Raw genomic sequence first — 14655 nt, forward strand, 5'->3', positions numbered from 1 at the left:
TGGCTCAGCTTAAAAAAAAAAAAAAAGGGCAGATTTTTAATCAAACAACTATAAGGTTACTCTGAAAGCATAAAGAAAAAAATTTTTCAAAGATCTACTTCTCTGTTGCAAAGAGGATGAGATATGTGAGATATGTGACTTATTTTATCATGTAAATCTGTCAATTCGATCTCTGAGGAAGAGCACATTTTAATATACCCATTCTCTTTTCCTCTCTCTCCCACCAACTGCTAGACTGTTGGCCAAGAATAAAAATTCTCAAATCTATTTCAAATGTAACATGAACCCTCATTTCTTCCAACCTGAAATTTCTCATTCATAACATTTCTCTATGTTCATTTAATAATTTGTCCATCCCACCCTGAAGGTTTTTTCGGGTCAGGAAGGAGTAAGTATTATTTCACAAAACATTATACAGTAATATCTTGGTTTGTGGGGATAATTCATTCCAGAAACAAACTACTCGTATTGCAAAATACTGCTGGTTTACCACGTTAAAATGTATTTGATTTGCGAGCATAATTTGTTCTGGAAACAAACTACTTGTATTGCAAGACATCGCTCGTTTACCAAGTTAAAATATATTAGAAATGTTTGCTCGTCTTGCGGAACACTCGCAAACCACGTTACTCTCAATCCAAGATTTTACTGTAGTGATTTATTTTTTTTCTTTACTCATAACATGGGGAATAATATTTGTACCCACTTCAAATGGTTATTATGAGGACTAAATGAAATAATGATTCTTTTACAGTGATTAGTACATTAAGATTTCCAGTCAAGATGGTGGAGCAGGTAAACACTATGCTTGCCTCCTCTCATGACCACATCAAAATTATAACTAAACTACAGGACAGCCATCACTGGGAATCGCCTTATGCCTAGCTAAACAGAAGTCCTACACTAAGGACATCCATAAGAAGCCACCTTGAGACTGGTAGGAGGGGCAGAGATGGGGAAGGAGCTGGTCCACACCCGCGTGCGAGAGGGATAATTTGGCTGCCGAGATCCCCCCTGAGGAGTGAGGGGTCCCAGCCCCACATGGGGTCCCTAGCCCAGGATCCCAGTGCCAGAAATAGAAGTCCCCATAACTTCTGGCTGTGAAAACCAGCAGAGATTGTGGCTGAGGAAAAGGGAGCTGGAGTCCCAAGTATTCCTCTTAAAGGATCCATGCATGGACTTACTCACTGATGGACTCATTCATTCTGAGCTCCAGCTCAGGGGCAGCAACTTAAAAGGCACCAGGGACATACAGGAAAGAAATGAATTGCCTGGCTTCAGGGCAAGGGCAGGGGAGGAGGCAGCTTTCTCCCAGACAGAAATACTGGCAGAATCCATTATTTCTTTGTTGAACCCTCCTCCATCCCAGCCTGCAGACACAAGCTGATTCCATATCTGAGTCTCCATAAACCTAGCTAACTCCGATCATTCACCCAGCCCTTGTGATTCCCTGAAAACCAGCCCCATGTAACCTATGGACCCACCCAAGTCACTTTCAGTGGCTTTTTCATACAAACGACCTGTCTTGACTCTTGCTGTGGACTTTCCTAAAATCTCTCAAAAGTTCACAAACCCCAAACAAGCAGCATCTGGCTGTGGCATGCCCCATACCTCTTGCTGAGTGGCCCCAAGCCATTGGTGTCAGACAACCCTGGATTAAGGAATGGCATCTTGAGGAACCTCCAAGCCCAGTGTGGGTGGCAGCCATTTGAGGACTGCTTTGTGAATCATGCCAGGTGGTCTTGAACTTGGCCTGTGGCAGGGCCCCTCCCAGGAGGCTCCATGGCTGGCATGACCTGTGGCCAGCTTCAGACACCAGCCACCTCTGAGGACGACACATCCAAAGGGCAGACTAGGCAGGCACTACAGCCCTGCTAATGCGAATCTTGCTCAGTAGGGTCAGCCTGTACACAATAGCTCCTCCGCTGTAGTCATGGCCAGTCCTCACAACCAATCAGCCTAAGGATCAATCCTTCCCACTGACATGCAAACAGCAACCAATGCTCAACTACAACAGGAGGGCACACACAACCCACACAAGGAACACATCTGCAGCACCAGCTCAGGTGACCAAGGAGACTGTGCCACTGGGCCCCACAGAACACCTACTACATAAGGCCACTCTACTAATACCACAAGACATAGCAGCTCTACCTAAGACATAGACACAAACACAGGGAGGCAGACAAAATGAGGGAGATAAAAAAAACCATGTACCAAATGAAAAAACAGAACTCCAGAAAAAGAACTAAACAAAATGGAGACAAGCAATCTACCAGAAGCAGATGAAAACATGGTTATAAGGATGCTCAATGATGTCAGGAAGAACTTTAACAGAAATAAGAAACACAAAACTGGAGACAGAAAACATAAAAAAGAACCAGTCAGAAACAAAGAATACAATAACTAAAATACAGAATACATTAGAGGGAATCAACAGATTAGGTGAAACTGAGGATCGAATCAGTGATTTAGGAGATAACTGAATATACCCAATTAGAACAGCAAAAAGAAAAGAGAATATATAAAAAAAATGAGGATAGTTTAAGGGGCTTCTGGGGCAACATCAAGAGTACCAATATTCACATCATAGGGGTACCAGAAGGAGAAGCTAAAGAGCAAGGATTGAAAACCTATTTGAACAAATAATGACAGAAAAGTTCCCTAACCTGGAGAAGGAAACAGACATACAATCCCAGGAAGCGCCTAGAGTCCCAAACAAGATGAACCCAAAGAAGCCCACACCAAGATACATCATAATTAAAATGCCAAAGGTTAAAAACAAAGCAAGAATCTTAAAAGCAGCAAGAGAAAAGCAGTTAGTTACCCACAAGGGAGTTCCCATAAGACTGTCAACTGATTTCTCATTACAAACTTTGCAGGCCAGAAGGGATTACCACAAAATATTCAGTGATGAAAAACAAGGGCCTACACCAAGATTACCCAGCAAAGCTATAATTTAAAATCAAAGGAGAGATAAAGAGCTTCTTGGATGAGAAAAAGCTAAAGGAGCTCATCACCGCCAAACCAGTATTACAAGGAATCTTAGAGGGACTTCTTTAAGATGAATGAATGAATGAATGAATGAATGAATAAATATTATGAATAATAAAGTGGCAATCACTATGTATATATCAACAATTACTTTACATGTAAATGGATTAAATGCTCCAATCTAAAGAGAGGGTGGCTGAATCGATAAGAAAACAAGATCCTTACATATGAAGTGTGATCAAAAGATATGGTGAATGTTTAAACAAAAAAAATTTACTGGGGCTGGCCGAGTGGCTCAGTTGGTTAAGAGCGCCAGCTCTGAGCAACAGGGTCACTGGTTCAATTCCCACATGGGCCAGTGAGCTGCGCTCAAGCTGAGCTGCCACTAAGCTGCCAACAGGTGGCAGGATGAGAGCACGTGCTCCTAACAACAAGGTTGCTGGTTCGACTCCTGCATGAGATGGTGTGGACTATGCCCACCCACAACTAAGATCGAACACGGCACCTTGAACTGGGTGGTGGCGAGCTGCCAACAGGTGGCCGGATGGCACCTGGACTTGAAGCTGAGTTAGCTGCGCCCTCCAACAACTAAGACTGAAGGACAACTTGGCTGTTCCCCTTCCCCAATTCTCCAATAAAACCTTAAAAAAAAATTATTCCAGTAAAAGACACATTACCATTAATCCCCCTCAAAATACTCCCCATTGCTTTGAACACACTTATCCCGTTGTTCTTGCCACTTTCTGAAGCAGTTCTGGAAGTCCTCTTTTTAAGTGTCTTTATTTCATCCTCCATCATGACAACACTCCGTGTCACACACTGTTTTTGGTATGGCAACTTCTGCCAAAAACATTACGGTGTGTCCTCACCCACCTTATTCAACGGATCTCGCACCACGAGACTTCTGGCTCTTCCCCCAAGTCAAAATGACCGTGAAAGGTAAACGTTTTGAATCGATTCAGGACATTGAGGGAGCCATGACAGTGCAACTAAAGACACTCATGAAAGAGGACTTCCAGAACTGCTTCAGAAAGTGGCAAGAACGATGGGATAAGTGTGTTCAAAGCGAGGTGGAGGGTTTTGAGGAGTATTAATGACAATGTATCTTTTACTGTAATAATATTTTTAAAATTTAAACATTAACGTATTTTTTTATCACACCTCGTATGCTTCCTATAAGAGACTCACTTCAGATCGAAAGACACACAGACTGGTATTTCCTGAAAACAGACATGAAAAGAAGGAAAAAAAAAAGCTGGGTTAGCAATACTTACGCCAGGCCAAAGAGGCTTTAAAACAAAGGCTATAACAAGAGACAAAGAAGAACCCAGTAATCCCACTTCTGGTATTTATCCTAAAAAACCCAAAACACTACTTTGAAGGAATATGTGCATCCATATGTTCATTGAAACATTATTTACAATAGCCAAGATGTCGAGGCAACCTGAGTGTCCTTCAATGAATGAATGGATAAAGAAGAGGTGGTACATATGTAATGAAATATTATGCAGACATAAAAAAGAATGAAATCTTGCCATCTGCAACATGGATAGACCTAGAGGATATTGTGCTGAATGGAGTAAGTCAGGCAGAGAAAGACAAATGCCATATGATTTCACTTATATGTGAAATTTAGAGAACAAATTACACAAACAAAAGAAAAACAAATTCATAGACATAGAGAACATTTTGATGGTTGCCAGATGGGAGGAGGGTTAGTGGGTAGGTGAAAAAGAAGAAGGGATTAAGAAGTATAAATTGATAGTTACAAAACAGTCATTGTGATATAAAGTATAGCATAAAGAATATAGTCAATAATATTATAACAACTATGTATGGGGTCAGAGGAGTACTAGATTTATCAGAGTGACCACTTTCTAAGCTATATAAATATCTAATCACTATGTTGTACACCTGAAACTAATATAATATTGTCTGTTAAAGAAAAAAATAATTCCACCCACAAACAAAGAAGGAAAAAAAGGAGTGATTAGCACATTGCCTGGCATGCAAATGTTCAATGACTGTTAGATATTATCACCATGGGAAGACAATTTATATTGACTAATTATTTGACAGCATAATCTCAGACGAGTTAACATTGAATAATAAGTAGTGAAATTTATATCTTCAGTACTTGGCATGTAACCAATAAATATGGTTCAAAACTATACATTCCTCTGAAGGTGAGTTATAGAACCATGTTATTCAGCAGTAATCAGACATAGTCAAGTCCACTCCAACCTCCTGCTGCCCTCCTCCCAAACTCCAGGTCTATCTCATTTCCAGAGTTTTATATTAAAATCACTCCAAAAATTTAGGAATAAAAATATAATTCTAAAAGGTTCTTTACAGATATAACAGTCTATTACTAATTCTTTTTTTTTTAATGGAACTCTGATGGTACAGGGACAAATGCAGCAAGTACCTATTTGATACATTATTCTTCAGTACAAAAAGTTTGATTACAATGTTTAGATTAAACAAACTTCACCATTTTGTCTTTAGTTTTTTTCAATTTTACTCTTAAATATACAGAATAAAACTAAGATCACTGAAAGATAAATACAATTTTTTAGCATAAAGCTTCTTGTACTCTATCCCAAATAATAGAAAATAATTCTAAATATGTGTTATGAAACTCTTTCAATAACATACTGTAGCTGAAACTACTTTCCAAACTGATTGATAACTAGGGTACAACAGAACCTAGATTCAGTCAAGCAGATGTGCTGGATGAAGAATTTGTAAGAGGAATGGGACAGCATGAGTTGGCAGAAGGAGGGGCAGGAGGGCATAGGTACAGGATGACAGTGAAGGGGTTTGGTCATCTGGGGTTGTCAGTGGTGGCTACCCCGTACTGAATGGGCCAGAGGCATTAGGGTCTACAGGGCTGCAGCAGGAGAGGCAGCTTTCTCCTTACAGCAGAGGAGGCTCTGGAGCAGGCAAGTTTTAAGGTGTACTTCTAGTTGTTTCTCGAAATTCAAAATATAGACCCTTCCTTTAGCTCTCTTACTGCGTTGGGAAATTATCTTATTCTCTTTAGCAAACCCTTTCTGCTTAAAGAAGCTGATTTGGACTATGCTACCTGAAACGAAGAACCCTGACCAATACTCAGAAAACAAACATTTCAATGAATCTCAATAAATTTATCTGTCTACATAAATTTCAAAAACTTTGCACGACTAAAAACATTTTTTGAAGTCTTCACTAGTTTTACATTTGCAAAGGTCTCTGAACGTAGATTTAAAATATTATTTAATAATACTGGTGATATGAAAATTAATTTCATATAGGAATCTTGTTATAGATTAGTCATTTGTCATTAATCAGGAGGTCTTTTTTTTTTTAACTCTCAAGGATTACTAATATCAAAACACAGCATAAGCCACCTGACCAAATCATTTCTGTTACTGAAAAGAAGAATTAGCAATCTGGGGAAAATGAATGGGAAGAATGAAATTTTACTTTTCATCAATTAAATAAATATAATGGGTCCCCCAAAAATTATAAATCTGGAATCTAGATATTTAACTTTTAAAAACTGTAAAACCAACTTTAACAAACAGAATTCTTCAAAACATATTGTTAAACTCATTTGGATATAAAATAATTATTGGATCAAAATGAACTGAAAGAAAGCCATAAAATCTTTTGTATGTGTCAATGTGAACAAAATATTTAAAACAATCAGGTTGAAGAGTCAAAGACTATAGTCTGTTTCATACAGTTTCTGACAATAGTTTTCAATAAAAATTTTAACTTTTGAAGATATAACTAGTATTTTAAAAACTATATACTTTTTAAAATAATATAAATATCTATATCAATATCACCTACAGAATTCATACATTCTTAAGCAACGGCCCACATTTTAACATTCTGAGTCTCCTGGTCAAAGCAAATATTATCATAGCATTAATATACATTTAGAAATTATTTCAGAAAGAAAAAAACTAATATATTTTAATAACCTAACATTTCTAGCCACACTGTAGGTGCTTTTACATGTTATGTCATTAATCTTTGTAACCACTCTTCAAGATAGAAAGAATTATTAATATTACCATTTTTCTTAAAGCAGTTAGTTGGTTAGTTTGTGGTACAGATTACAATGGTAACTTGAACAAAGTAACAACCTAGTGAGTGGTAGAACTCACCAGTGAATCCAGATCTGTCTAACGTTTCTTAAGCCCATCCTTTTTGTATTATACCAGTTTGTTTTTTTAGAAGAATAAATCATCATTCTTTATTATTTTTCACACATAAATATAAAATATTATACCTAATAATATCTTACTTCCATCTCAAATGAGTGTTAAGAGTTATTGGGAGGAGCAGAACATGAATGTCAGTCTATGAAGATAAAGCTGAGTGCTTTCAATTAATTATGATAGGTATTATGAAGAATCTACAAAGAAAAGTCATAATGTAAATATGGTTTCCTAATACTTTCTCTTCCAAACTAAACTAACTTTTTCGAAGTCTCCTGATCTATTAAAACAGATCTGTTCAATAGTCTAACAAAGGCAAAGACAGAATGTCAACAGCAATAGTCTTTTTCATTTATCAAAAGGATGGTAATTAATTCATTAGCCTGCCAATCAATTGCACTGCTAGTGAAATTTGTGGAAGTAAAATGCAATAGCTTACCGTGCACAATGATGTCTTTGTGATTTTCAGGGTAAAATCTGAAGAAAACTCCAAATCTGAGACAGATGTTGTATGGCAATCTATATGCTACCCATTTAAAGAAAGTAGAGGAAAGAATTTAGTAAAAAGAGTAAAAACAAAACCAAAAACAAACAAATACTTTTTTATGCAAAAAGGATTACTGTAAACCAATGTCTTGCAAACTTTAACCATTCACACCTCATTTTGGAGATTGTTTCCAAATTTAAGGACTACTGGCACTATCATTTAATTTTTATTTAAATCAAATTAGTATTTTTTACGTAGACTTCTTGTAAGAATAGTATATGTCAAATCATGGCTCTGATGTGCTAAAGTTTTTCTAAGGCACACTACTTTCAAATAAAAAACGTTTTCCTGTGTTCCAACTAAAATCATTTTGTATACCACTAGTGGTATATATTTGCTATAAATTATGTGTGATAACAGTCAATATATTTATAGGAAATGTCAACTTGCAAACATGCTAATGAAAAGGACAAGGTATTTTAGAATTCATTTTGTAACTGCCTTTGAAGTTTATTAGATATTAGCAAAATCCACAACAATTCCGACCAATGAGTTAAAAAAAAAAAAACTATGAAGATGCAGCTAAAAATAAAGGCCAAATATCCTTATTTTTCCAATTTGCCCTGGTTCAAATCCCTCTCTATTTCCCTATGGAGAGTAGATGGAGCTAGCTACAGCAGTGTGACCAGAGTGTGCTGGTAAAGGCTGTCGACAGCTGACATACCATGAGCAGATTATAACACAGTGAACACAATTCATATGACTCTATACCAGAGGCATTACTCTATTTTAAATAGTTTGAGTAAATTTAAAAGAAGTTACAATGTGGTTGCCTTTTATTTGTAGGGAAGTTGGGGAACACAGAACAAACTGCATTTACCTAAACAAACAAATGAATACATAATTGATTAATGTTTAAAAAAAGGGAGAAAGGGTATGGATACTTTTTGAACACCTTCATTTTTCAGTCCTAAATTTTCTGTTTCAACTATTTACTCATAGCAGTTTTTGGTATTTAAGAGATCAGTAGAGATGTTAGCCCTTCCCTCCCCCCACAACCCTCCTCTTTCTGCTCAGATTTAAGGCTGAGTTGGCGATGACTATACATGCACTTCTACCCTAAACCAAAGAATCCAAGTAAATCCCTTACTATCAGTACCAGAACATGAACAGTTCTATAATCATTAACCAGGCTGCATTATTTTTTCTTAAAAAGCTGAATGCAATTTTAATCAACTTGCTCTTGTTGAGAAACTTTACATTTTCATTATTCTATGCTAATTTTAAATACTCTATCCATTTAATACAATAAATATTTACTGAATATTTAGTTTGTGCAGAGAACAAGTATTGATACTTTGAAAGTAAAAGTGTGAGTAAAAAGAGGAGACAATGTTCTGAACCTAACACTAAACAAGCTTGCTTGCTTGCTTGCTTTTTTTCTTTTTCTTTCTTTCTTTCTTTCTTTCTTTCTTTCTTTCCTTCTTTCTTTCTTTCTGTAACTGAAACAAATTGAGTTTTTAAGAAAAGCAATATGGCTTTTCACTGCAAAGTTATGATTCAACTCATGCAAATTTGACATAGCAAAATTCACAAAACTAAATATTATAGTGAAGAATAAGATTATTAAAACACAAAACAAATTAACTGAAAAATCTGAACATAGTAGGGCTTTGGTTTCATGAAAAATTTCAGTGTAACAACTTAATCTGAAAAGCCTGGAAGAAATTTGAATGAGAAAAGCTAAATTGTGTGGAATGTATGATATGACTGAATAACCTGTCTATAAATGAAAAGCTAGAATAAAGCGAGGAGGTGGTGATGAAGCAGAAATGGCAATACAGCACTAACCCAAAGTAAATGATTCAAGCCCTCAGTGTCAGGAATTTCAATATATACAGAGAAGTGATCCCAAAGGGATGATATATAGTCAACTGGTAAAAATTATGACTTCAAGTTGCTTTAGACTGATTAAAATAGGAAGAATAATAACTTTTTTGAAGGCCCACATATAAAATCAACATTAATTTTAAATACTGAACTCACAGACCACTGCATAGACAGTGTAGAGGCCTGACCACCGCACTGTATTTCTGAAGCTGATGTTGAATAATATTGTATGTCAACTACAATTAATATATACATATAGTCACGGGATGTGGAGTAGAGTGTGGGAATGGAGTCAATGGAATTGTAATAGGTAAGTAGGACATCGGGGGTGGGAGGGCAGTGGATGGGGGGAGGGGGCTGTTTCTTTTAAGGAGTGAAAAGGATAACTATTGCATTGTTCTGTATGCCTGAAACCAATAATAAAATAATAAATAAATAAATATTGAACTCACAAATGAAAACTAAACAAAATGGAAATGCTGTTCTAGAAAATAAAATTGGTAAAACACCTACCTTAATGCTACAAGGATCTGAAATAAGCGTCTTTGGATCTAAAACTTCTACAACAGCTTCTGGAATAACTGCTTTCTTCATGCAGGACATGTTAAAGCCATAGACATCATCCCAAAAAGTAATTCTATCAGCATGTTTATTCATATCACTTGCTGCCACAAGGCTGATCGTGCAAATATCAGGGTAGACTGTAAGAAATAAAATATCCAACAATTTAGCATGATCTCTCTTTAAGACAAAATACAACTTTTTAAAGGCTAAATATAAATACCAAATCCATAAGTATGGATTACTAGCAATTGATTACTAGCAGTGGTGGATTAATGAGGGTATAGACCAGGAAAAAAACGAAGTTTCATTTTGTAGCCTCTTTAAAAAAAAAAAGATTTCCATTATTGTGATGGTATGAGTAAAAATGAAAATTTCATTGATGAGTTCCTATTAAAATAATTATAACAGAATGACACAATTAAATAATCCTGAAATGAATATATTTACTAATATTAAACTTACAATTACCCTCTCAGCATCAAGTATGTGGCAGATAAGTTATTCTAATTTATAAACTATGGATACATGTCCCTACTGTCAAGAAACTTAGACCATTTTGACAAATAAATGGGCAATTATTTGTGAGGGGGAAGTCTGAAGGGCTAGGGAGTTTACAGAAAAAACAGCTAATCCAGATTTGGCTATAGTAAAACAACAGGGATATTATGTAAGATAAGGACTGAAGGTCAAGTAAATTAGGAAAGGGGAAGGAAAGAGTGCTCTAGGCAGAGCAAGCAGCATGCATAAAGGGTCACAATTAATATACACTCCAATTTGAGAGAAACAAGGAGATATAAGGGTACAAAGGCTAAGTAGGAACCAAAGAAAACATAGTTGAGTAAACCACATTAGTAAATTGGAATTTATTCGAAGAATAAGCCAGTAAAAAAATTTTACATAGGGTAGCAACTTGATCAGATTTTGTGTTTAGACAAGCCATTTGGAGTGGAGAATGAATGGAAAGGTGCAAGACTAAGACAAAGGCAAAATAAGTGGCAGTTGTAATAATCCAGGTGATCTGAAGTAGAGCGAAGGCTGTGAAAATGGAGAGGAAGAGGTATGTTCAAGGGCTGCTTAAAGCGTAGAAACTCAAAGGACTATAAGATTGGCTGACTGTAGAAGTGAGGAAGAGGGAAGAGTCAAGGATGACAGTTTTTACCTTTAGCAACTGGGCAAATTATGGGACTAACATTATAATAGGGAATACATAAGAGCAGATTCAAGAGGCATATGAGAGTTTAATGCTCATGAGAGAAACAGGTAAAAATATCCAATAAGCAGCTGAATATACAGGCCTAAAATTTGAGAGATGATCTTGCTCCAAGATACAAATTTAGGACCATGAGCATATAAATGGAAATGTAAGTTATGGAACTTACATGAGGTCTCCTAAGGAGAGTACATGATGAGTACCAGAATTTATGGGATGTATAAAAGAAAAGGAGGTTGAGAATGGGCTGAGAAGCTGGGGTCGCAGAAGGAAGAATAGCACCAGAGTAAATGTTAAGAGAGGAAAGGGAAAAGAATGTTTCAGGAAGACACTGCGTTTTAATAACACATTTAAGTCTTTGTAACAAAAATTTTAAAATATTAATTTTTTACTAATAACTGTCCTTCAAATATCAACATTTATCATGAATTAAAATATAAAACACATTTTCCTATATCAACAAACTGAAAGCAAGTAAATAAGTACCAAAGAAAGGCACAGGGCTGGCCAAGTGGCGCGTTGGTTAAGAGCTGGCTTGGGACGCCAGGGGTTCCCGGTTCGGATCCCACATATGAGGGCCAGTGACACTGCCCTCTACAGCTAAGATGCTGAACAACAGCTCAACCTGGAGCTGGGCTGCCGTGAGTCGCCAGACACAGCGTAGGCTGCAGCCCCTGCTGCAGTGGGTTGCCATGGGCTACCATGTGTAGCCAGCAGCCAGCATGAGCGGCTGGCAGCCGGTGTAAGCTGCCGTCCAGAAGCCGGCGACTGATCTGCCTTGCCAGGGAAGAGCACAATGATGATACCAACATGGGCCAGTGAAGCAACGTCCTCCACAACTAGACTGAAGAACAAAAGGACAGCAACTTGTCTGTTCCCCTCCCCCCAATTCCCCAGCGCTGTTCCCATCGCCCCAATTCCCCAATAAAAATCTAAAAAAAAAGGGCACAAAAGAAAATTATTTCATGATTATGAACTAGTCTCCAGACTCAAACAGTAGAGAAATAATTCTCTCCTTCCCCTGAACTTTGTTTCTATGCACAGCCCTAGGAATTTTATTATTCAATGATAGCAGCACTAAATTATCTTTTAAATAAAGCCCATGATAAGATCTGCTGGCATCAAAGCAATTGCTTCTTCCAAACCTGACAAGTGAGATACCCAGAAAAAATACTTGGTGCTATGCCACCAATAAGAACCTCCTCAAATCCATCCTAAGGGGGCAGGTGAGGCAGGTGTGAGAGCTGCACTGGGCTAGAATCCATTGTCATGTAAATTCATATACTTCTCTCCTCTCTCTCCACAGACATAATAAACCTCTTGACTGGGCTTAAATTCCTTACTGACACAAATTCTTCAAAGCAACTGATTTGTTGCCGAAAATGCTGACCCATGGAGAATATCAGCTACAGAGAAGTATGTTCAGTTTCTTGAACCAGATCTTTCAGATGAGAAACATTGAAGAAAAAACAGAATTCTGAAGCAACTTTAGATATTTGGCAACTTCTTTATGTATCCTTTGTTGGACTTAATATGACAATCATATAAGCTTTCCCACAGTATGCCCAGTAATTTCATCCTTAAAGAGGAACATAATAAGTATAGGTCAGGGGTTAGCAAACATTTTCTGTAATTATTTTAGGTTTTGAGGGACATGTGGTGTTTGTCCAAACTACTCATCTCTGTGCTGCTATAGTGTGAAAGTGGCCAGACAATACATAAATAAGTGAACGTGGCTATGTGTCTATAAAACTTTATCTATAAAACGGGCAGCGGCCAGATATAGGTACCTATGATATTGAGAAGGCAGAAATAGATGAGAGAGGTATTCTCAGAGCCACCATACTGTACTACTCACATTGTAGTCTATGGGTATCAAATATCCTCTGGAGTGTGCAGTGCACAGACACTCAAGTTACTTAATATAGTTCATAGAGTTCTTTTTTAGAATATTAAAAAATCTTAGTGAAATTTAAAAAGTATCATCAGTTGCTAAATCAGGGGTTGGCAAAATGGCCCATGGGTCAAATTCAGCCCACTGCCTGTTTTTGTAAATAAAGTTTAATTAGAACACTGCCACACTCAATTTATTTACCTATACTGTATGGCTGTGCTATGTTACTGTGGCAAAGTTGAGTAGTTGGGACAAAGACTATGGCTTACGAAGCTGAAAATATTTACTATCTGCCCTTCGATAGAAAAAGTCTGCTAACCTCTGGCTCTGTATTGATAAAGCAATATGATGAACTAGTAATACTACTAACAATTAAAAATAAGTTTTTCATAAGGAAAAACTACAACTTTTCAAAACTAATAAAAACTGTTTTAAAAATGTTAGTAATAAGAAGAAACAAACTAAAGAGGAATATGAGTTTACTTGTTCTAGTGTTGTGGTATATTTTTCAAGCTAATTATATTTCATGAAGATATAGAAAATCATAGTTTTTGTATTTGTTAGACTTAGAAATGAAATTATTTATCTTTCAGTTAGTAAGATCTATGACTATTCAGAAAGGACTTGTAAGCAGTGTGATATGTCAGTGTGATTCGATATCTATCTCCTCACAGCTGGCTAAATTTTGGGGCCCCTTGCCAAAATCCTGACTAACCCTTTACCTTCACATTCTGACACATTTGTCATTTGATTTTTTGTCACACAGAAGCATAATTGAATAATTATTCCTTCTTGTAGGTGAAATTAACAAAGCACTGATTGGACAAAAGCACCCTCTTAAGAGACCATTTATAAATTCATGGCTTTGACATCTGTGTCCTTCTCGATTCACTGCCCAGAATTCATTTGTCACTAGAACAGCTCACATGGTGAATAGATAAAAATGGGAAATCCTTTATCCCTTAGAAATGCCTCACAAACTTTTGGACACTAGGATAAGACTGAGATGCATAAAGAAACAATTCCTAGTAAACACTAGCATCATTGCTTGTATATAAATAACCAGAGAGTAAAAAGGTTTAGAACAAAAGGAGACAATAAGTCAAAATAAACTATTCTTCTGACAGTATACATGAACAATATGAAGATTTTAGTGAAATAATGATTGACAGTCATATAAAGAAAAATGTAAACAATAAACAAATACAGTAAAGTTGCAGAATACAAAATCAATGTACAAAAATTCATTGCATTCCTATATACCAACAATGAAATTTCAGAAAAAAAAAACAATTCCTTTTGCAATTGCAACTAAAATAATAAAATACCTAGAAATAACATAACAAAGGATATGAAGGACCAATACAATAAAAACTGTAAGACATTATTAAAAGAAACTGAA

General features: G+C 36.5%; 1 protein-coding gene across 1 annotated transcript in view; it reads right to left on the reverse strand.

The window, feature by feature from the left end:
- Positions 1–14655, reverse strand: part of PRMT3 (protein arginine methyltransferase 3) — a 140131-nt gene that overhangs the window by 33713 nt on the left and 91763 nt on the right. The window contains exons 11-12 of the mRNA XM_019651357.1: positions 10099–10286; positions 7648–7734 (exon numbers count right to left, since the gene is read on the reverse strand). Coding sequence (XP_019506902.1) covers positions 7648–7734; positions 10099–10286 — 275 coding nt within the window. The remainder of the gene's footprint in view (positions 1–7647; positions 7735–10098; positions 10287–14655) is intronic.

This window comes from Hipposideros armiger, unplaced genomic scaffold (assembly GCF_001890085.2).
Source record: "Hipposideros armiger isolate ML-2016 unplaced genomic scaffold, ASM189008v1 scaffold_159, whole genome shotgun sequence".
Taxonomy (NCBI): Eukaryota; Metazoa; Chordata; class Mammalia; order Chiroptera; family Hipposideridae; genus Hipposideros; species Hipposideros armiger.